This window comes from Pygocentrus nattereri, chromosome 9 (genome assembly GCF_015220715.1).
Source record: "Pygocentrus nattereri isolate fPygNat1 chromosome 9, fPygNat1.pri, whole genome shotgun sequence".
In the NCBI taxonomy this organism is placed as follows: domain Eukaryota; kingdom Metazoa; phylum Chordata; class Actinopteri; order Characiformes; family Serrasalmidae; genus Pygocentrus; species Pygocentrus nattereri.
The window spans coordinates 12735205-12760071 of NC_051219.1; the positions used below are offsets into that span (position 1 = coordinate 12735205).

Consider the following 24867-nt stretch of genomic DNA (forward strand, 5'->3'; position numbering starts at 1 on the left):
ATCAATGTGATGATCAGTTATTAATCTCAGTGTTACTGAGCTCTGCTAAAGCCTGAGTAGACTGATAAATCAATGTAATGATCAGTTATTAATCTCAGTGTTACTGAGCTCTGCTACAGCCTGAGTAGACTGATAAACCAATGTGATGATCAGTTATTAATCTCAGTGTTACTGAGCTCTGCTAAAGCCTGAGCAGACTGATAAATCAATGTGATGATCAGTTATTAATCTCAGTGTTACTGAGCTCTGCTAAAGCCTGAGTAGACTGATAAACCAATGTGATGATCAGTTATTAATCTCAGTGTTACTGAGCTCTGCTAAAGCCTGAGCAGACTGATAAATCAATGTGATGATCAGTTATTAATCTCAGTGTTACTGAGCTCTGCTACAGCCTGAGTAGACTGATAAACCAATGTGATGATCAGTTATTAATCTCAGTGTTACTGAGCTCTGCTAAAGCCTGAGTAGACTGATAAATCAATGTGATGATCAGTTATTAATCTCAGTGTTACTGAGCTCTGCTAAAGCCTGAGTAGACTGATAAATCAATGTGATGATCAGTTATTAATCAGCCACAAGAGTGAGCAGCTACGAATGTGGGTTCCAGAAAGTGCAGAACATTTACTTTTAGGAAGGGAATTTCCACAGATTTTTTGAAATGTAATGTAAAATACTTTTTTAGAGAAACTTACTTCACCAGACCTGTTCACAGTGGGGCCTGAATCAGCTGTGAAACTGGCACATGCGTGTCTCTATGTCGATAGCCAACACTGACCTGTCATATGAAGGCTTAATGTGGCCTTCCCATAGTGGGGTGTTAAGGGGCCCCACACATGCCCCTATTTCCACTAAATAATGGGGCCCCTTAGCATCCCATGCTGGCAGAACCCTAACAGCAGTTTCCCAGCTGACTGGAGCCCAATTTACAGCCAAAAGTGGCTCCAAGCTGGAACCACATGGACTTGTTTGCACGGGTTAATGTAACCATTGCAACCCCTGGTTCCTTTCACCACCACCACTGTAAAGAAATCAGTCATTACGTTTCTCTGAAATGCACAATTTCACATCAAATCACCCCGAGAAAGTTTATCCGCATGTCAATAACAGAGCCGTGAAGAAAATTTGAAAAATCAGTGGTTAGAAATCAATTTAAAGACTAAGCGTCAGTCACGCACCGCCCTCTAGTGGCAGCTAAACGTGACACACACACAGTATGAAAAAGTAACAGTTTAAAATAAAAACGTGTTATTAAAAATATCACATGTCGTCTCGTATTATGAAGAAAATGCTGCGTGTGGAAAAAGGGCTTGGGTGATGAGGCTTTACCCCCCATTCGCCGATATGCCCTGTCTGAGCGCCAGCCCGTCCAGAGAGCTTGTGAGTGAATCTTGATCGAGTTGTGTAGTGAGTTGTGAACCTTGTTCGGGCCGTGTAGTGAGCCGAGTGTAAGGTTTCACTCCTGAGCTGTGTTGAGGGGCGGCGCACCGGCCTCCTCCAGTATCGACCACTTGTTTTCTCCTCCCGAAGCCTGAAGAAGTGAGGAAAACTTGAGAAAACATGGCGGAGAGCGGAGTGCCTGTGTGACCGCTCTTACAGCGACTTTACCTCAGAGACCTCCGAGAGTCGCTCGGCCTTCCAGCCTCCGGATATGTTGAACACCCGAGGACTCTTCGCCGAGATACTTTAAAGGTAAAAGCCCTTTATTTTGGTGTATATACAGCGACACTGTATGGATCCAGTGCCCGGCGCTGACACGCAAAGTTTAAAGGCGTTTCTTATTCGAATTTTTCCGTTCCACCTTAAATGCTGCCGCATTTACATTGTGGCGCCTCTGAGACGCCAGAATGTAACAGCCGCAGCATTTAAGGTGGAACGGAAAAATTCGAACAAGAAGCAAACTCCAGCCTGGTGCAAACAGCTCCCAGTTCATCTCACGTAGTCCACGTGTTTTCAGATGTTTGTTTGGTTTATGGAGTGGTCGAGTTGAATCAGAGAACCAGCCTAACCGAGGAATCCAACCTGGACCTCCGTCAGATGCTCCAGTAGCCTAACGTCCCTCGAGCTTGTGAACACGAAGGAACATTTTCCTGCTTTGTAATGCATGTTAACCTAGAACTCCCAGGAGTTTTATTTCTGGAAATCCACTAACCTGCCCAGTAACGTTGGTGTTCCTGCCCCAACACACCTGGTCCAGCTCCTCAGTAGGCCATTCAGGAGCTGAACCAGGTGTTTTGAGGCAGGGAGTTCATTCTTATGACTCAAACTTTTATTGTGTAGGCCTGTAACTCATTCTTTACCTCAGTCAGAGTTATTTTACACACATATCCCAGTTTTAGATCATATTTGAGTCAGCATTAATAATGTAAAACTAAGTTTGCATTAAAGTGACACTTGGGCTAAAGCAAAGAATTGAACTATTGTTGAACATGCATGCATGTTTCATCCTACAGCAGTCTCTGAAGTCAGATTTTCCAGTTTAAAAGCTGGAAAATCCCCCTTCTGATGACGTATCTTGAAGGTGGGAGGAGCTTATGAGCAGCACAGCAACTATTTTGGAATGGGTTTTGTTAATGAATGCAGAGCGAAGGCTAGTTGTTAACACTACTGCTGGGAAGCTGCTCCCTTGCAGCTGTATGACTGTAGAAACTGCATTCAAAGCACTGTTACAAAGGAGAGAGCATATGACATATGACTCCTCATAGGAGGATGACGAGCTAATGTACGCAACTTGGCTATCTGGACACCTTACTTCAGTTTGGCTTCAATATGAAAAATATCACATGTGTCACTAATACTGAGCACAGTGTATATGTAAATCACCAACTAAGCTGTTTTTCACATGCCTGTTGATGCTGTCTGTATATACACGTTTATAAAATGTGACATTTGTTTCTGCCGGGTTACAAATGCAGCAAAATAAATAAAATGCAGACGCTTTGATGGAGTAGCCCAGTGTCAGCTAAGCCTTCTGCTAAGAAAATGTTGACAAGGCAAAAGTTCGAACGCTTCTGGTCAAATTCAGCATGATGTACATCGTCGCTGTCCAATGAAAAATCTACACTCAGCTCAGCGTCTGTCCTTTACATTGTGTGAACGTTTCATGATGATTGGACCAATAGAAAGTAAACTTACATTGAAAGTAAAGCGGGTTTTTGCCCTCTCCTGTAAAGTTACTGTTTTGGACATACTTGTTTTTCATTGGACAGTGAAGATATATAAATTAAATGTACAAGACATTTTCTGCAATGTAGATCAGGTTGAGTGGGACAGTAATGGGTGCAAAAGGATTTAATTAAGACTCAGATTCATGGATGTTGCTGCAAGCAGTTGTAATATATGTAAATTGGGGCATGCGGTCAGTTAGTCCACTGAGGTGAATCCCAATCCTGCAAAGTTTCCTGATTTCTTCTGTGTGTTAAGACCTTCATGAGGTGCCTTTAAATGAGGAAAGTGCTAAGCTGTGCAGGGGAACTCCAGGACCAGGAGTACATTGGCCTACTTCATGGAAAGTACCTACCTGGTGTGGTTCTGGTGGAGAAAGTGGACAGAGCAGCCTCTGTGCTGCTAATGGCTTGAGGGAGCGGCTAGTGTATCGGTCTCATAAGGCCCCTCTAGATGTGCTCGAGAAGGACTGTACTGGCAGCATATTAAACTGGACCGATTCATAAAGGCTTTGCTGTTGCACAGGTGCTGTAAACCTGCACTTTCAGCGGTGGAGGAGATTTCAGATTACAGGCTTAGAAATTGAGATATTATGGTTCAGCATTCTTTCCTAAGCTTTTCATAATGCTTGAATAGGGTGTTTCTAGACAGAGTGTGCTTGCTGAAAATGAGATTAGTGTGGCTTTTGTTAATCACTAAAGTAGGACTGGAGCTCCAGTTCTATTATTGATCAAGTTATCTACTGGTTATCGTGACGATTGATTGACTAATCAGATTAATTGAGCAATAGTAGACAGTAGCAAACCCTGATTATTTGAGCTGGGCCTTCAGTTTGAGACACAAATGTTAAGACATGACACAAAAATACCTCTATAGTCATGCTAGTTTTGGTTAGCTCCCCTATGGGTTTCTAGTTGTATGTTAGCACTAAGCTCACGGTGATTCACATGAACATTTTTTGACTGTTTCTGATTGAACGCAGGCTGTTGACACACTTGTTTGAAGCTTTTACCTTAAAGTCCTAAAAGGTCCGAAAACGAACTGAAGGCTGGTGGGGTCACAGCGTGCGTTTACAGCTGGAGATGCATTTAGGACCTCCAGAAGGCTTAGAGTAACTTCTTTCTCATAAAATTGGTTCCACGTGTTAGAACTCAGAAGACGATTAATTGATTCCGCTGTCAGTTCCTGATTTTTGTGTTTAATGATGTGTTAGTGGTGATGCATCAGGCCTTCAGTTCAGCTCCTGGAGTCCTAATCAATGGGACAGCTCGATTGGCTGTGTGTGATAGCTACCCCAGAGAAAAAGTCCTGATTGGGCAGTTTTCTGTTGAGTATTTTAAGATTTTAATCCTGTTGTTTCCACCCAAATCTCAACAGTGAAATAAGAGCAACGCTGCAGTGCTATAGTTTCAGTTTAAAGACAGAAAGGATTGGCCTAGAGCACCTCGAGGGTGATCAATGATCAACTCATCATTGAGATTTCACATTTTAATAGCTTGGTTAGATCCTGTGGTCTTTTTTAGCACATGCAATATATGAATTTTAACGTTGCTGCCACCGAAACATGTTTGTATTGGGGAAAAAGCTCAGAGTAAGCGCATTGTTGGCCGACGTGTAACTGAGATAAGATTCAGTGCTATTTGAGTCTTGTTTTCCTTTGAAAGCTGATGATTAGGTTGATTTCCTCATACTTCCCATGCTTTTGCCTGCTGATCGCTCACAGTAGCGCGCAGAGACGTCCAGTTTCATGATCTGTAAGCAGGTGAAGGTTAATGAGTGCTGTGCTTCGTTCCTTAAGTGTGTGAAATAGTAGCTACTCTCGTGTGTGTGTGTGGTTTTTTCTTCCCCCCTCTCTGATAGACGCACACACACTCGCACTCATCTCATGTTTCCCTGATGCTTTTCCTCCATCGCTTCCAGTCTGTCATACGGGCTCTCTTTGGAAAAAAGACGTTACCTTCTCTTTGCTTGGTTTCTGTTTCTTTCCATTCATAGACTTGACTCTTACTATGCATCTCAATGGATACGAGCATGAAAGACGAGGAGCAGGCTTTTTATGTCCGTTCCAGGTAGGAGGTTTGTTATTTTAAAAGAGTAATGATCAGTAATAACAGCTTTTTAATTACGAAATGCTTTTTATTTTATTTATATAATCTTAAAGGGCTTTGCCAAGAAAAACACCGCACTCGTATTGAGCCGCAGTACACAGGCATGTGCTGACTTTAACAAATATGTTTTAATACACCTTTCAAACTTCCATTCCTAATATTCCCAGGAATGCTCTTCCTTTTAGTTTAGGAGCTGTGCAAGAATCTGGTCTTCCACCAACTGAGCTGTAAGAGATCCTAGGAGTTTCTAGTAAACCTACCCCAGCTGAGTGAGGTCTGGACCGCCTTATGGCCCAGATCAGTAAGATATGCTACAGCTGGACCGCTTTAAATGTCATAAACAAGACTTGAAGTCAGTGTGGAACCTTCTAGGAAGACCAGCATATCTACATTCTTTACCTGTAAAGATCACAGGCTGCTGCACTCTGAACTATTTGGAGAGACAGTAGTAATAGGAGAAAAGGCTGCTGTGACTTCTCTCTCTCTCTCTCTCTCTTTTGTTCGCTCTCCTTCTGAGAGAGGTATTTTATCACACCTGGCCTAGTTTATCTACCATAACAGAAAAACCAGCTCTTTAGATCCTCACTCTGATAGGAATGTCATGGCAATCCTGTCTGGTATGTGTCCGTATTAGTATCATTTTTTCTTTCACAGCCTCTGAATCTGTCCTTCTTTGAGCTTGTTTCTGAACGAACGGTGACCCATTAGGATAAATCACAAATAAAAAACTCCACCTCAGATCAAATTTGTTGCCTCACAACACTCATTTGGAGCGCAGTTGCCTCGAGGCACACCTGGTTTTCAGCGGAGAGACCCCGTGTGTGAAATGTTATACATTTCCGTTGGAGAGGCCGGTGAGCTAGAGCTCTTTCAGCCAGGTCTGTTTGTAGGGCTCTACCGTTTGAATGTTTAATGGCTGTATTTAAACTTTAATGCTCGGGAGCTTTTGGTGTTGGCCCTCTTTTGTCTCCTCTCTTGACTCCACTCCTTCAGCCTAAAGATGAACCTTCTAGAAGGTCACCTGTCAAAAAAGGCCGGGAGCCCAATAGACATTATATGAACAGGCTGCCCACGGGGCTGTGAATAAGACACAACAAGCTTTTGTTACTTGGCTCTAAGAGAGTTATACAGCTGTAAGTTTGGGCACCACTGGTTGAATTATGTTTTGTTGATCTTCTTAGTCTAAGGAAATCAACAAAACCATCATTTGACCATGGGCACCCAAACCTTTGCATACAACTGTTTATAGATGACCTCTGCTCTGATTAGCTGTCCTGTATTGTACATCATTAAAAACAGTCCAGAATGAATTAATGGGCAGGGCTTCACTGTTGTAGGCCGAAAAGGCAAATTTATATAAAAACGTAGTTTTTCGTGACATCACAAACAGCGAATTCAAAATGTTTGCAGCTTCATAACCGTATTTGGACTGAATGGACTGGAGAGTGAATGGTGTGTTTTGAAACTTTACACATTGTCCATTTAAAGAAGTAAAAACGAGTCTGTTCTGTTGTGACACAGTTAAATGTCCATGTTTCTGTATTATGTCGTTACATTACACATTTGTATTTATGGAGTATCTGAACTCTGTGAACCATAGACGTTTCCAGACGCTGGGCATCTTCCCTGGAGAGGCTCTGCCAGGCCTGTAATAAAGATACTTTCAGTTCCTAGTTGTTTTTGGGGACTTCTGTTTTCTATTCAGGGAGTGAAATGCTGCTCAGTGAAGTTCATGTTAACTGATTAACTTGGCCAGTCCAGAATGTCTCACACTGTGGCACTGAAACTCAAATCCTGCTTTAGTAGTAGCCCATACAGATCAATGGGCCTCATTCACCAACCCATTTATGCAGGTTTCACCAGTGTTTTCTTGTTTGGGATTTGCACAAAGGTGAGAACGGTTCTGCTCTTTAAAAACACTTCACGAATCTGATTTCTTTTCCTTGGACCTTTCTCAAGAACACTTTTAAGAAAATATGTATTATGTTGGTGCAAAAGCTCTGACCTTTTGTGGCCCTTTGAGGAATTTGGTTGGATAAAAGAAGTTAAGATGCTTCTGTTCACAGTTCATCCTTCTGTAGTCAGAACATCAGTAAAGATGACCAACTATGGCACCATGTGTCCCAGATGAGGTGGCTTGCTTTGGTCTTGTTTTGGTTCCATTTCTCTACACGTTCCTCATTCCACTATTCATTTACCTGTTCATCTCTCCATACAAGTGTGTTCCAGAGCTCTCAGGCTTTTTTATGTACTTTAGAATAATCTGTAACCTGGCCTTTATTCTCTTGAAGTTTTTCAGTGATTTACATCTGCTGATAACCTCCTTGAGGTCGTCCTGGTGGTTTCTTCTCTTTATGGTGGTCTTTCACACATCTGTGCATTCTTCATGTGTTCAGTATTTTTCGTCCTGGCTAAAGGCCAGTTACGGTGTGCTGTGGGGTGCCATGCCTTTTGCTTTTGCTAGATGCATTGCTTCTTAATAATGTGCTATACAGTTGAGGCCATGCTGGTAAAATGAAAGGTTCCTTAGTGGTTCTTGGCTTGGATGTATAGTTCTTAGAGATTCTGATTGGTATAGAAAGTTTACATTATGTGGAGGCTTTTTAAACCTTAAATAGTTTTTTTTTTCAAAGAACTATCATTGAAAGGTTCTTTAGGGAAGGAAGAGTGGGTTCATCTACGGTTTAGCTCCAATGAACTCTTCTTGGTTTCATTTGGCACCTTTATTTGTCAAAGTGCGCTTGTAGAATGGAGGGTATTTGACTCGTGTGTCCATAAAGTAGTGACTCAGTGCCGTGACTAACTAGCCACTTATCCAGTTACTTCTGTGTTTGCCTCCTTTGTAGAAAACGGGCTGTAATTCCTACATGATTCAAAATGAATAACCTCTGAGTGAACTTGACAGTCTGTGGTTCAGCTTCACGCTGTTAAATTGCAAATCCAATGTGCAGAACCAAAGGAACGTACACATTGCCCTGTATAGAGTATTGTAGGCTGCTGTTAGCCAGATTGTGTTGCATACAAAGAAAAAAACGCTGATCAGCACTTCAAGAACAAATCCAGAACTATCTGGGTGGAGTGCAGCCACACATGCAGTAAAAACAGTGGTGCATATTTGAGTGTAATTCAGTTGGAGTGAACATCACTGGAACAAACTCATCAGTAAGTTTTCCTGTGAGCGTTTGTGTGGTGTGGTGATAGTCAGTGGAGCAACTGCTCAGGATAATCCTGGAGCTGCAAGTCCTGCACAGCGACTAAAAGTAAAATTGGAGCATATGAGGGCCGGCCATCGCTGAGGTCACTTTGGGCAAAGCGCAGGATTTACTGTGGGCAAGTGGATTTTCCCAGCTTGGCCTTAGATGCCTGGCAACTCCTCCGATGAAGTCTTGTTCTCCATGACACAATTGTTGGGCAGGCAAGCCTAATGGCATCCAGGAACAGTAGAGGCGTTGAGTTTTGCAGTCCTTTCCTAGCCCAGCTTTTTAATGTCTCAGTTCTTTGTAGTAAACTGTGACCACTGGTAGAAAAGAGCTGACTGGATATTTGCCCAATTTCCTGTTCTTTAATGTTTGAGTAAGTACTTTAAAAATGCTTAAAAACAGCACCACTGTGTCTTTTCCTTGTTAACAAACCTAAGAAAAGCTAAATATTGTGGTATGTACTTTATATCATGAAGATGCCTACAAGTATCTCAGTATTGCATCTTTGCATTGTTGCCTATCGTTACCGCAGTTTGGTCTTCAGCATGTCCCACATTCAGATGAGGCTCAGGAGTTTGGAGCTCTGACAGTATCTACCATTCTTCTGGAGAACTGTCTTCTGTCATGAGCTCATGATTCATACTTGCAAGAAATGCCGTCTTTCCCAGTGTTTGTTGCTGTAACTTGCATAGCTGCAAGGAAAAAGTGAAAATGAAATGACGCTCTGACAGTGGCATGTAATGCTGTAGGTCTGTGTTGAGGATTACGAAATCCATCCATTTATCAACTCTAAACCTGTGGTTGGATTGTCTTGACTCTCTTGGCCTTTATGACTTTTACTCCCAGTCAGAAGCTTATAATTACAGTGCTTGAATGTTACATAATAGCCCAGCACACAGATTTTATAATAGTATAAATTAATTTCTGAACAGGAAAATTAATTTTACCATCCCGAAAATATCAGATGGTGCAACCACACATAAAAAAAACATTTTAAAGTTATTTACGACTGCTCAAAACTTGGACACCTGTACAACCTGTGTCTGTACTCAAGATTATACATATATATTCAAAAAGAATGTGTTATTATAAGAATAATGCATGGTCATGGTCACCATGAAGGTCTCTTGGGGTCTTCATCATAATGCAGTACCTTAACTGCACTTTCTTAAAAGCGTGTTGGGTTAAATGTCCTTTGCTGTCAGTTGTGCCATGTGACATTTGAGGAAATCACCATTTCAATATTTTCAGGTTTTTCAATGAGTTGATTACGTTAAAAGCTGTACTGGTTTGTGCTACATATTTTTAAGGGTTCAGACATAGAATCATATCAAAATATTTGATTGAGAATTTTATAAGTTTTATGAGCTTGATTAATCTGCATATTTGGTCGGACGGTCGCACCACCTGACGCTTTTAGAACTTGAAAGGCATAAATGCATGTATTGAGTTTTATTTTGATGCATGGACTGTGTATTCATATAAGGGAGGAGATCCGATAGAATTATATTATTCAATTATTTAATGGGAAAATAATGGGGATGCTCAAAATACACGTCACATCATCGATCCATGTGTTTGCTGTGTATCATTCAAGCATATCTCTTTGGCGCTTGTTGTCAAAAGCCTATTCCCATAAGAGATCTATATAATCTTTGTGCACGTTTGCTGGTAATTAGAATTGACGGCTCGCAGCAGGTGTTCGGAACAGATGCAGGCACCCTGTTCCGCTCTGACTGTTTAAGCCAGGCTTACCATTGGCCTTCTGTTTAGTGTATGCAGCCTCAGGTTCCCCTCAACACGAACGTCAATACAACCTAGTCTCCTCGAGTGGTGCCATGGAGGACAGGAAGCGCTGTCACTAAGCCAGGGCCAGGTGTTTTGACAGGTCTGTGGGAGCCTCTCAATAGGAGTCTGCCCTGCGCTTGGTGGAGTTTGGTCACGGTCCTGTAATGGGCAGTAGGAGCTGGGTCACTAGGCTTGTCCCAGGGAGAACGGAGAGGCACATGCATCGACACAGGGGAGAGAGGGTGATCAGAAAGATCGAGATGTCCCTGTTCAGGAAGTGTTACAAAAAGAAGAAGAAGAACAAGAGGTAGGGTACGACGTAATGTCGAGGAACTGTGTCCGAATGAAAGGCTCTGGTAGCTTTTTAGGGATTAATAAGCGTTGTGTGGTTTTCTCTCTGGAGGTGTGAATGTTATGGTATTGATGATATTGTATCGTATGCTGGTGGTTTTTGTGTGATGTGTTCGTTGTTTGCAGGTCTTACATTTCGTGCCAGTATGTGAGCGCAAGAGCCAACTGCAATCAAAAAATCTAATTTAAACAAGTTCCTCCTTACAGTGGATGTTGCCGAGCTAGAAGTGCTTAGCGTTCAGTAAAGCAGACGCCCGTGATGTAGATACATTAGCCTCGAAGCTCCAGTGTTGGCCTGTCATGGTCAATTATCTGCCATGTTAATAACTGCGATCTTGTCTGTTTTCTTGTCTGAATTGTCTGTTTAGCTTATTGTATGTATCTATTAAAGAACAACCCCAAAGTGGCCAAATTGACTGATGAGCTGTTAATGCTTAGTAGCTGCCAACTGCTGATGACAGACACAGCTTGAGCTCAAATAAACAAGCGCTGCTCACCACTGCCCTTTAAAAGTGTTTTAATAGTTAGAACCCTTGATGTGTCTCGGTACCTGTGTGTTCTGGCAGGGATGCGGGAAGAGGTGGTGCTGAGAGCACGGCAGCACCCCTTGTTTCAGGGGTGTTTTAAAAAATCTGACCGTGAAACGAATTTGAACATAGTAAAGACCTTTATCTGCGTGTTTTAGGACGGGGTTTGTTTTTCTGTTTTATTTAAGTATATTAAAAGTCTCCAGTAGCTGTGGACTGTTTACGTTAATATGTTTTTATTTAAGAGAGCTGAATTGCGTCCCTCTTCCTTTGCTGACTGCATGGGGGGCATGTCGCTGAAACACACACAGGTTGAGGTGCAAAGAGGGAAAGTGTGTACACAGCTGTAAACCATTTCTGAGCCCAAACGTGGCCTTTTTTATTTTTATGTTTAAAAACGTAATGATGCCCTGTGCTTTGGATAAACTACTCTTTTTTTTCTTGTGTATCAATGTTGTATCACCCATTTGGGGTGCTTTCAGGTGTGTGACTGTGGGCGTGATACGATCCGTTACTCCACCACACATCAACAATCATGTTGGATATCACTCAATTTATTTGCATAAGAGAAATGAGGGTGTTCATTTGAAGAGAATGAGGGTGTGCAGTAGTTTGATGTGTCAGGTATGTGAATATCTGACCAAGCTGTGGCCCATCACAACATGGTATGTTTGATATAAACACAAAAAATTCAAATAAAAAAGGCAAATCGTTTGGCATGACGTCGTCGTTCACGTCACAGATTAAAAATTAAAATTTCAGCAGCCCCAACTTAAAACACCTTCCTGCATCTCCGCTTTCTTTTATTTACATTTGTTTGCCTCAACCCGACTTAAACATGTCCAGTTCACATTCAGTTTGTGACATAAACATGGAAGTGTGAAGACAAACAAGTGATATAACACTCAAATAACCGCAATCAGCTCAAATAATTTAGATCAGGTTATTGTGTAATAATTGTGACAGACCTAATCCAGTATAAAACTCAAGAGGTCTTGGCTGATCGACTACATCTTTACAGTTCTTTTCATTCATAAATCCCACACAGTTCACAGGTTCATGTACAGTCATAGGCAAGTTTACAGGTTTTGTTGATTTGCTACATGAAGCGAAGTGAAACACACACACACACTTATTGAACACACTTGACTTTTGTACCAGCCCCTTTTTAACCCCAAGTAACTTGACCAGGGGTGCTCAAACTTTTGCACACGACTGTATATATGATACATACGTCTTCTAAAGCTTTGGAAGACTGTCCTGACCTGTGTGTTGTACCACAGCTAGTCTGGGAGATAAAAAGTAATGACGTCTGACTTGCGTGAGTAGATGTGTGTGTAGATAACTTTCCTCTCTGAAGACTTTGTACAATGCTAAGCTCTCTCAACAGACCCCACCCTGTCCCGCCCGGCCTCGATAGGCTTAGCTGTTAGATTTGCATAATTTTAGTAGGAGAACCCGTGAGCTGAGTTCTGTTTAGGAAAGCTTTGTCTGGACGCTCCCCATACTTTGTGTGCGTGCTTGCATGTGAGACAGGCTCTGAGGCGAGGAAGTACGTGAGATAAGGAGATGCCTTCTGAAAAAGAAAGGGAAAGTCTGTGGTAAATAAAGCCAGTTTTCCGCCTGACTCCGGATATGCAGCATGGCCCTGTTTGCATTCTTTCAACAGTTTGAAGCAGTTTTGGACACTTTCCAAGCATTTTGTTTTGTCCCCCCACCCCCTGCTGTGATTGGAAGTCCATTCACTCAAATTCTCAGAAAGAACAGAGTTCTGACAAGTCATTCAGTCAATCACTGTTACAATGACCATAAAGGTGCCATCAAGGTGCTGCTTGACAGATGCGAGCAGGTTCACGCATGCGATACAGGCCTAAAGATCCAACAAACAAATACGTTTTTGGAGTTTAGTTCTGTTGTATTCATCCTGGAAAGAACAAGTAGAGCTGGACGATATGGAAAAAATATATCACATTACTCCAAGAGCTTTTCATGATGCACAATATGACGGTATTTATGTTTTTTTCTAATGTCTTATAAGTTGGACCAGATAAAAAGGGAACAGAAGTGAAAAGAAAAAAAAATCAATACAATGATTTGTATTAAACATTCCAGTTATACAGCATTGATTGTGCTCTCTTTGGTGAAATATGCAGCTGTTTAGTGTTTTAAGTGCAGACAGTATCACCAATATACACAAGAAGCATATTATAATGTGATCACTATAAAGATACTTACTGTGTCAGAAAAATGAATTATTTCATTTCAATAAAATGTCATTATTTTGAGATAAGTAAGCATTTTGAAAATACTTTGAAAAATAAGCCTTTATTTTGAGGTAATAAGTCAAAATTGCCATACTGCTACCAGAAAAAAGTACAAAAACATTGGAAATTGCCACCACCAAACCACCCCCCCCCCTCATTTAGCAGGAAAGGGCTTTCATGTATTCTGTATATTTTCGCGTGACACATGCAAATCACGTAATACCAAATTTCCGGTTCCCGTGCACTGCGTTATATGTACACGCAGCAAGGTTTGCACCACCTAGTGACTGTGCATGATGACATGCATGACATTTCTTAAATGCTTGCTGGGTTAAGACAGTGATTAATAAATAAATGAGTTGAAATGTGTGTAAGGTTGTGTGTACATGTGTACACATGAATGAGTTGTTCTCCTGTTTGTGACTATATACGTCATATGTACGTATGTACATATAAGTGTACCTTGAGTGTTCTCTTAGGCCCCGCCTTCTAAATGATGTGCCGTCTGGTGATCGTGTTGTTCTCAAAGTTCTCAAAAAAAATCTGTTATACAATGTAATGAAAGCTTATCGATTGCTGATAATTAGACTAATTTTATTTTGTTTATCTTGGCAGCATTAATTATAACTCATTGGTAAAGTTGAGTTTCATTCAATCTGCATTCGGTTCTGTTTGGTTTCAGGTGAGGTTTGGTTTTTAATCTTGGTACTGGGTACAGTCAGAGCAGACTTTTGGCCTTATTCGAGTTTCTAAAGCTCTGCCTCACTCCCTCTGAATCTCTCTGCTGCCCCCTGCAGGATGGAGGCCTCTTGTCTGGAGCTGGCTCTGGAGGGCGAGCGCCTGTGTAAAGTGGGTGATTACCGGGCTGGCGTCTCCTTCTTCGAGTCGGCCATCCAGGTGGGCACGGAGGACCTGCAGATCCTCAGTGCCATCTACAGTCAGCTGGGCAATGCCTACTTCCACTTACAGGACTACACTAAGGCGCTGGAGTTCCACCGCCATGACCTCACTCTCACCAGGTGTGTTTGAAGAACGTTCTATAGCTGCTGTTCACTGCACTCTGACTTTCTGTGGTTTAAAGGATGCCAATTTATCAGCAAGAGAAGGAGCCTGTGCTTCTTCTACCTAATCCAGAATCCTACATGGTGTTCTGTGTATTTGATTAATGTGAGCTTTTATTATGTATCAGGTCAAAGTTGTTAGAGAATTGATTTGATGTAAAATGAATCTTTTCAAAAATTAGCTCAGTGATCACAAATGGACATAAGTCGCATAGGTAAAAACATTAGTGGCAGCCATCCTGAAATCTGAGTGTAAATGCACATTATGGCTGGATCTTTGCAAAAAGCTCTGTTGAATTTTTATAGAGGTGTATAGATTTCTGTCTGTCTACTTTAGAAGACTAGAAACTAACCCCTCCCTGTGGAGGCCGTGGCTAATCCTCACTGTGAGCTGGACCTGTGCTTTAAAATTGTGCTGTAGTACAGACACAAAGACACAGAATGAAAAGATGTAGATGTGAATTCTGTGGCTGATATACACAACTTGGCTATCAAAAACACAAAACGTGAAAAAACGTCAACTTCAACCTCAAGAAATGTCAGATTGCTGCTAAAATTCACAGATGAAGTTACCATAGGAAAATGGGAAGAACCATCTTCTATGTCTCCTACGTAAACACGTAAGATATCTGTGTTACATTGACATTGTATTAGTTTATGCCCCGGTCTCCTTTAGTGCAGTGAAAAACTAAAGCGACTTTGTTATGAAACATGCCTTTGCTGATGCACTGTGATTGGGTTGAGGGGGAAAAAATGTGTAAATTAGATTTTTCACTATAATTATATATATATATATATATATATATATATATATATATATATATATATATATATATATATATATATATATAATACTTTTGTTTTTTTTGTTTTGTTTTTACATATATATTTTTTCTCAGGACTATTGGGGATCAACTGGGAGAAGCCAAAGCTAGTGGCAACCTTGGAAACACACTGAAGGTTCTGGGTCGATATGACGAGGCAGCAGCTTGTTGTCAGAGACACCTGGACATTTCTAGAATGCTTCATGACAAGGTGAATGCTGGTCTTGCTTTTTAGGCAAACAAAATTACACATCCTGTCTGTACAGCAGTGGTTTCCTCCTTGGTCCACAGGGACCCCCTTTTTCGCTCCAGCCCCACTTGCAGCATATAAGGGAAGAAGGAAAAACGTGGACCATCGTGGGAGCCATGAGGTCCAAGCTGGGGACCACTGCTCTTCAGGGAACAAACTTAAATAATTAATGCAGAATTTCTATTTATTTGCTGAGTTTTAACATATTGGAAAAAATAAAGCATAATATAGTGACCGTGAACCTAGTGCACTTTTGCATAGGCCACGTTTTATGTCTAGTTTTTGTTTCATTATGGTAAATTCAGCAAATAAACAGATTGTGAATTAAAGTGTGCAGGAGTGTGTTCTCTGTAGAGGATGTGGTGGCTTATGTACACTTACAAAATCAACAAAGCATGTCATTTTACCAGGTGTGCCCAGGCATTTGCATGTGCTGGTACTAGCAAATGTTGTGCAGTCGTTGTTCAGTTTAAATCCATTTTAAACATTCTAAGACCATGATTGAGGACTATTTTAGTAGTCCATAAACTTAGTTCAAGTGCTAGGCGTTGATCCATTTTAGATGTGTAATCAGTAGTGGCTGTTTTCCTCTGGAATTAACTGTGTGTGTGTGTGTGTGTGTGTGTGTGTGTGTGTTTGTGGTATGGTAGGTGGGGCAGGCACGAGCGCTGTATAATTATGGGAATGTGTACCACGCCAAGGGGAAGAACATATGCTGGAGTGGTATTGACCCGGGAGACTTCCCTGAGGAGGCACGCATTGCTCTAAAGAAAGCTACGGAGTACTATGAGTAAGTGTGTGGAGGAGTGTGTGCTTTGTTTCTTTGTGAGAACTTGCCAGCTTTCATTCACAGGGAAACGAAGCAAGCATATAGGGTCTTTATACAAGGATTTGCTGAGCAGAACAAAAACGTGTTATTAACTGGGGGGGAAACCCTCTCCAGACGTGTTCTGCAGGATCTGTCTGTGCATGGTTCATGATTCAGCGAGTCAAATAGTGTGGGTGTAACCGTTCGCTGAGCCACTGAATCAGTTTGTATTCTAGTAGTAATCGCTCTTGAACTACCTGCAAATATGTACGGAACTGAGTAAAAGTCAGAGACATCCCTTCATTCATAAAATTTCCAGTCAGAACAGCCACTGAGGACAAGTTAATCGCCTCTCAGCCAAAATGATTTAACAGACAATTACACTGAAGCTTCAACAATTAAATATAATATCAGTTTTTCAATATTTAGCATGTCCACTCTTTTCCTTTATGATGGCTCCTGTTCTTTTCACGTGACTTGCTTTCAGTTTTTCACAGAAACCTGCTGGGATGTTTTTCCACACCTCCACAATTCAGTCTTAGAAGTTGGTTGCACTTCATGCCTCTCGTGATCTGCGTGATCTCAAACGCATTCAGTGCTGTTGAGGTCTGGACTCTGTTCTGATCACCAGCAGCTTCTTTGTTTTTCTTCTTTTTTATGTCTGCTTTTCTCAGTAAGAGCTTCTTGACGGCTACACATCCTTTCAGACTCATAGCGCTGAGTCGTCTTCTCGCAGTGGAAGGATGGACAGAAACACCTGTGGATGTTTTCAGATCTGAAGCAGCTTGATTTTCTCCTCTCTCTCAAAGATGAAAGCTTTAAGTGCCGTTTATCTGATGGGGACAGTTTTGGTGTCTACCAGGTCTTGCATGGGTACAGGTTATTATCCAAATTACTGATACTGCATTACCAAAGTTTGTTACAGAAACAAACTTCTAAACTGAATTGAAGGGTCTGTAAATCAAAGCCATGCTTGGATACAACTTACTTGTTCACTGAAGCTGCTGAATTATAATTCAGTCTCTGTGTGCAAACCATAGATTCACTCTACTAAATACTCATGAGCAATATGTAATTGTATTTTCCATCTGTATGAATTTTCTTGTGTTTAAAGAGCAAATCTGTCCATTGTGAAAGAGTTGGGGGACAGAGCGGCGCAGGGAAGAACATATGGAAACCTTGGCAACACGCAATACCTGCTCGGGAACTTTCAGAATGCTGTACTTGCCCATGAACAGGTAAAACATCTCTCAAAGTGAACGGGTATCATCTGCAGTAAATACATGAGTTTTAGAGGCTGTTTCAGTAGCATTGCGGTCTTATAATTATTCAAACAGAAGAAGGAAGAGTACAGAAGAGTAAAAATGTAATGTAATGTATGATGCATGTGTTTTGGTTTGCATTTGTAGCGTCTCCTCATCGCTAAGGAGTTCGGAGACCGGGCTGCCGAGAGACGAGCCTACTGCAACCTGGGGAACGCCTACATCTTCCTGGGCCAGTTTGAGGTGGCCGCTGAGCACTACAAGCAAGTTTGATGCTTTTCTGTTTTCCATACATTTAGCAGAATTTAGCATAAAGGTCAAATGGAAAGTCAAAAGGGAAAATCTGCTTTTTCACACTACTTTGAGTTTCAGGTCTGTGTGGATCAGTTTCAAAGAAATTTTAGTTCAACAGATTTAGAGGATGTGGTTCATCTTGGGGTCTTTTCTATCTTTTGGTCAGGGTATTAAGGCTTTCTGGGGCCCTACCACATCGCTAATCTGTGCTCTTGTTTTAACACTGACATACGTAAAATATATACTGAGTTCTCATGTTTTTGTTTTTTCTTCATTATTAAGTTTTCTTTAATGAAACCTGCGTTTGTATTTTCCTTGTTTGTCCTTGTCTAGAGGTGAGTTAGGCTTAGTAATGTGAACATAGTTAACTGACAGTAGCTGTCTTTGTCAAAAGTCATCTAAAGAGCTTGCCATGTATTCATAGATGACCTAAAAAGCCAAATCTCAATCGATGCTGGCGTATTTGTTGTTTTTTGTGGTATTCTATTTGCAGTCTTGGTCATGGCACCCCCTGGTGGTCGGGGCCCTGCACTGCAGCCCCTAAAGCACATTCAGTTAAAACACAGCCTGTTTGGTGGTGGTGATAAATCAGTTTTGACATGGGGGTTATGTGTGTTGGGGTTTTTGTGCAGACGGACGCTGCAGTTGGCCCGGCAGCTGAGGGACCGGGCAGTGGAAGCCCAGGCCTGTTACAGCCTGGGCAACACATACACACTGCTGCAGGACTACGAGAGAGCCATTGACTACCACCTCAAACACCTCATTATTGCTCAGGACTTAAAGGACAGGTACAAACCTCATTGTAGAGGTGCACATTTTGGCAAATTCTTTTGAGCCGTTACTGATCATCATTGGGCAGACAATTAATCATTAAGTCCAAAATCAAGGATGCAAGCCATCAGAATATCAGGTATGAAAAAGATAGTTTTGGTTCTGAAATCATTGAGTGGCAGAACCATGTTCAAAACCACTTTATAATACTTGATATAAACACATGCACATCATCTGAATTCTGTATTAGTGCATTGGCACATTGAGTGTTCCTTCTATGGAGCGAGGAATGTGGTGCTGATAGGTGGGGCCAGAAGTCAGCACATGAATAAAGTAAATGGCCTGAAGTGGTACTAAACATCCCCTGCATAAAAACCCAGTTTTATTTAAATAGAGGGGCTGAAACTGTATGTCCATGATTACTTGACTGACCAAATATAAAAAAGTTGAAGTGACCAGAATATGGAATGATGGGCTACTGGAAGATCTGCATTCCAAATGTAAATTAAGTTCTATTTAACGCTCATTAATTTTTTGCTCAGTGTCACTTGGTAGCTCTCAATTTTACTTTCATACAGTTTACCAGTGGTTAATGAGTTCAAGTGCATTTTGGGGTCACTGTACCATTTGTTTAAATCTACTTTTCATCACTTTTTCTTCCTTTCATAATCATTAAACTATTGCTAAAAACGCAATTGAATCTTTTGTCCCAGATCAGGTTTGAGTGCCTACATCACAACACGGGGTTGCAGTTTGGGATACAGCAAGTAGTGCTTAGGTCAGAAAAATGGCAAGACCTAAAGACCTTTTGTATTTAAAGTCTGTACTAATGAGGTTATTGCAGACTAGCTAAAAAAATGATGGGCAGTGTAAACATCAGCGTGCTGTTGTGGAATAATGATGTTCTCCACACAACAAGCTCTCAGGACCAAAAATAAGTCAAGGCATGACCACAAAACACCCGTTATCACTTCCTCAGACTCCTCAGTGAAAAACACAAGCCCTGACCACCAACCAAAACACACACACAGTTATTCTGTGCTTTCTGTCGTAATGTTTTGATGTGAGGAGGATTGTGATGGTTGTCTTTCAGGCTACGAAGGCCACAGGTATTTATTTCAGTATGTTGTGCATCACTGTTCTGACTTCATTTAGTGACTCTCTTCTGTGGTCTCTTTCCTCTCCATCTGTGTGTGTGTAGGATAGGAGAAGGCAGAGCTTGCTGGAGTTTAGGGAACGCCCACACTGCTCTGGGAAACCATGAACAGGCCTTACAGTTCGCTCAGAGACATCTGGAGATTTCCAAAGAGGTGTGTGTGTGTGTGTCTTTTGACCATTTAAGTGATAAGATCCCTGGAATGAGATTTCATCTCCAGCAGGAAATGCTTTGTTTAGAGTCTGGCTGAGAGCTACTCAGTGCTTTCTTACATCGCACCCATTACCAGTTTATCTGCCTCTGTATTATGAAGTGACTATCAAGCTGTGGTTACGCTGGACTGTGGCCTCACCATACAAGGATAGGCAACCCTGGTGTGCCATGGTTTTAGAGGGAACATGTAACCTGATGAATCATTAAAGTTAGCTAACTTTTTTTCTTTTTTTTTGCAAATGTGAGTGTCATTGTTGACTGAGGAGCAAGTTCGCCATTTATTTTATATATAAAATCTTCTCATTAGAAAGTGTTGTGTTTATATTTTTGTCTAGTATAGTAAACTGCTTCTTTACCCTGCTAAAAACCGCAGGAGAATAATTTCAAATCATTTCTGTCTGTCTGTCAGATCGGGGACCGCAGTGGAGAGCTGACAGCCAGGATGAACATGTCAGACCTGCAGCTGGTGTTGGGTCTGAAACAGAACAACACCACAAACAGCAACAGTGCCGACTGCACGGATGACAATAACAGCAGTTCACCAGGTAACTCTCCTCCATTCACAGCCTCGTCTGTCCACCCATTCATTCATTCATTCATTCGATCAACGGTATATCCCTCATTCCTGTTTCTTTTTTCTTTTTTTTTTTTTACCTTTCTCCTTTTTTTCCTGAATCATCTCTTCACCTGAATAAAAATCTCTATTTCTGAAATGTAAGTTGTTCCTCCAAAGTTGTCCCCTCACATTTGTGTATTCAGTATATATATATATTTTTTAAAAAGTCGTTCTAAATAACATTCCAAGAATCATTCCAAAATAATTCAGTCAAATTGTATTGTTTGCAGGATTTCCAGAAAAGTTAAACAATTTATAAAATCCTAATTGTGTCTTTGTGAGGCCAGAAATTTACAGCCCTACCATCTACTAATTCTTTCGAACATCCTGGAATCCTTCCATTCACGCATCTGTTCCAGCAAGCTAGTTGTTAGTTTTTTCTGTTTTTAATCCAGCTTTCTTCCCAGTTTTAGTCATTTCCTTTCCCGTCTGCTAGTTAGGTCTACCTCTTTTACACATTGCTACAACAAGACATCAACATGTATTAGAATTACACTGAATGATTGAGGGAAGTTTTCTTTTAGGTTCTAGCAAAGAGCTAATGGATCAAATCAGAGTGTTGGGAACATTGGAATGTTTTCCTGGTCAGGTCTCAGAACTAACTAGCTGAAAAGGGTTTTTTGTGCTAGACAAGTATTTGATTAAAACAAGGCTGCTACTCGCAGCACCTGACACTGCTTTACAGGAGGTTAACTGACATCTGTGTGGTTCTGGCTTTACAGGTACAAAACTCCGATCAGGCCGCAGGCACAGCATGGAGAACATGGAGCTCATGAAATTAAGTCGTGACAAGAGTCCTGTGAGTCCACACAACATACACATTACATGTGCACATAACTACACCAGTCCAAAGACGATCATTATCTAAATCAGATCATTTCTTTTGCCAGTAATGTGTGTCATGCTGTTCCGCTCCTTAATTCCGTATGAGCAGCGACTTTTGAACAGATACTTGAGAACATCAGTTTGCAGGACAGTTAGAAGAGTTAAGTAGTGAGTCATTTTGTGTGATGACATTATGGAGAGAAGAAAGGAGACTGAGGAACACAAAGAGAATCGACAAACAAAAAAGAAGATCAAGCCGTCTTCTGCCTTGTGAGATTGGTTTCATTTTTTTAAATCAGATTTCCCTTTTTCATGAAATCGGATGCCTTTTCAATTCTTCGGTGTTCAAAATACTATTTAGAAACTGCTAAAAACCAAACATTAAGAAATGCATATAATACACATCAGTAATTATCAATACAGCATTGAATGATGAGGAGAAATATACAGTGATTTTTGGCCATATTGTTTAGTCCTGCATTACAAAGTGATAGAAACACATGGAAACACAATCAGTAACCGTTATTTTCCACTCTTTGCTTAACAGGGGCCAGCCAGGGAGGAGGACACTTCCCCTAAGCAGGCCAAAACTTCCCCTATAGCCAAGACATCCTCCAAACTGTTCTTCATCAGTCGCTTTAAGGGGAAGAAACAAAAGGCCAATGGAACCAGCCCCACTAAAACGAGCCCGACCAACAGCACCAGTCCACGTACACCTGACCTGGATCCAAAGGTGCTCATTCACTCGTCCTTCCATTCACCTATTATTGTTCACATATTATTTTTTACATAGTGTAAAAAAAATCGAACAGTTCTCCTTCCTGCCATTTGTTTTATTATTTAGTAAAGAAGTCTTCAACAAAGCACTATTTATAGTTTTGTCAAATGCTGTTAGAAAGTTTGACTTCCAGACCTTTTGCCTCTTCCTTGGCTCTAGCACACTCCGGACACTCTGGGCGACGAGGGCTTTTTTGATCTCCTTAGCCGCTTCCAGGGCAACCGCATGGATGACCAAAGGTGCTCGTTGGAGGGCGGCTTAAGTCGCACCCCCACACCCTCCTCTCCTTGTGAAACCCCGCCTGTAGCCAGCAGGAAATGTGAGTTAGCCTGACCCTGTGACCTTGGTGACCTTTGTGTTACATGAATACCTGTAGGGCAGATTGTCTAAAAGGTAGATAAAGCCTGGGTTATAAGGGATTTTCAGTGGAGAGTAAGTGTTGAGTGCAAGTCTGTCCAGGACTTGGCTTAACTGTGACCGCTAAAGCACCTCTTAATGTTCTTGCTGCTGTGTGTTGCTGAATTTCTTATATATCCGTTGTTTCAACTGGATTCAATGGATACATTTGTGGGTGTTTTTGTATTACAATTTCTAAAATAAAATCAAAAAGCCATGTTCAGAACTGGTGTATACATCCATCCATTCATCCATCCATTTTCTAAGCCGCTTCTCCGTCGGGGTCGCGGGACTGGTGTATACATATATTTGAAAAACGTTTTTTATTGCTAGTATAAGAAAATTAGAAGTCCAGTTTGGAAATGAAAAGTATTCGCTCTTGTAATACGACTGATAAAGACTACAGTCTGTTTAATGCCTTTTATACTTTCACTCTTAGCTATTTCCACATCCGAAGGGGAGGCCTCCGAACAGCCTGGTCATTTCCTAGATCTGCTGGCTAGCTCGCAAGGCAAGCGGCTGAACGAGCAGCGGGCCAGCGTGGGCAGCCTGCCAGGCCTCCGGCTGGACCAGAGCAACAGCCAGGCCGTCCTCAGCCAGCTTATAGCCAGTGCTGACAGCAAGGAGCCAGACGATGACTTCTTCGACATGCTCATCAAGTGCCAGGTCAGCAGGAGTGGCTTTCAAATGTTCACAATTTTCCCTTTAGCGCAAATGTAATCCTATACTATTGTAGCTAAGGAGTAATGGGAACTTGTACCCCACCAATTAGCATCATGCGTACTGCATATGTAAATGTGTAAATGTAAATGCCTCAAGTCACACTGAGTTGTTGAGTAATCTCAGCACAGTGACACTGTATGACATCTTGCTGTCTATAAAAATGCCCAGCATATACATTTGTATGGAAAGCTTTGAGCAACGCAAACTAAACTAGGGAACAAACTAGGAAAAATGTGGCGTTTTATCTGCAGTTTTCAGTGCATTTATTAAAATACTGGAAAAATATGAAGAACCCTAAGCTTTTTTGTCTGTTTGTTAAACAGTAATTGTGCATTAAAATGTGGGGAATTTTCTGCAGCGGAAATTATTTTCACGTATTTTCATCTTTCGCCTAGAACTGTAAGCCAATAAATTTGTCCCAAATTTGATTTGCATTGAACTGTTCATTCACAATAAATCTTCTTGTAGGGCTCCCGGCTGGATGACCAGAGGTGTCCCCCTCCCCCGCCTCCGACGCGAGGCCCCACTGTACCAGACGAAGATTTCTTCAGCCTCATCCTCCGCTCACAGGCCAAACGCATGGACGAGCAGCGCGTCATACTGCCCTCTGACCCCAGCCCCACGCAGCTCAATCCAGACTGAGGCCGCACATGAGAGGAAGCACCTGAACAGAGAAGGAGGGCTCCAGCACCCAGAGGGGCTCATGAATTTCCTCAGTTCCTCAATGACAGTAAAGAAGGCCTTGCTCCAGTGAAAAATCAGAGCAACCCAATCTAGCAGTGGTGTCTGTTTTTCACTACATGAAGGACTAAAAAGTTTAAGGACATTAAATTCCTAAAACCTGATGGGTCACTACAGCCACTGCCGCCACAGCAGTCCAGTACTTTAGCTGCGCTGAAAGTTTAAAATAAATTGCATGATATAAGCAGGAGCTAACCAGCAGTGGGATGTTCTAGGATCTTTTTTAGGATCCCTCTTATTTGCTGTATGGAGGAGTGGTGGGGAGTGTAGAGGGGCTTCAGACTAAATGATCACCTGGCCGCCATCTCGTCCTCAGGGTTCAATCATACACTGACTTGTATCTCTTTTCATATCGTTTATATTCCGCTTGCTATCCTGAGGGGTTCCTGGATGTTACAAACTGTTGTCAAACGAAAAGGACAATACACTAATTAAGGAAAAAAGATTTTCATGAACGGTTTTTATGTAATCAGGGATACTCCGTCCCCATATTTCTTTTTTGACTTGCTAAATGCATTGTTTCATACGTATGTTTACAAAATTTTAAATGATATTCTTGAAGATTTTTTAATGAATCCTAGAAAAAAAGGCTTGAAAACGTTTTTCAACATTTGAATTTGTTGTTACACATAAAGATCCATTGGTAATGTACAGTTCCTTGTCTATTTTTACATGGTATTTTAAGCTCGGAGAATAAAACAAGTTTAATTGAGGGCCCCGATTTTCTCAGATTGTTTTCTCTCTCTTCA

The 24867-nt window shown here is 41.4% G+C and overlaps 1 protein-coding gene across 4 annotated transcripts; it reads left to right on the forward strand.

Annotated features, from left to right (window-relative positions):
• The first annotated feature begins 1302 nt into the window (after positions 1 to 1302).
• On the forward strand, positions 1303 to 24839 carry gpsm2l (G protein signaling modulator 2, like). 4 transcript variants are annotated; one of them, XM_017711478.2, is made up of 14 exons: positions 1303 to 1689; positions 14198 to 14419; positions 15361 to 15496; positions 16186 to 16325; positions 17458 to 17581; positions 17753 to 17868; positions 18532 to 18687; positions 19872 to 19980; positions 20449 to 20584; positions 21378 to 21454; positions 22028 to 22213; positions 22418 to 22577; positions 23094 to 23320; positions 23846 to 24839. In XM_017711478.2, exons 2-14 carry the CDS (start codon positions 14199 to 14201, stop codon positions 24017 to 24019), a joined length of 1962 nt encoding a protein of 653 aa, XP_017566967.2. In that variant the 5' UTR covers positions 1303 to 1689; position 14198; the 3' UTR covers positions 24020 to 24839. The 4 variants fall into 4 exon arrangements, with proteins under 4 accessions (XP_017566967.2, XP_037397536.1, XP_017566965.2 ...); XM_037541639.1 differs by lacking the exon at positions 1303 to 1689 and adding an exon at positions 5087 to 5231; XM_017711476.2 differs by lacking the exon at positions 1303 to 1689 and adding an exon at positions 10294 to 10565.
• The last annotated feature ends 28 nt before the right edge of the window (positions 24840 to 24867 follow it).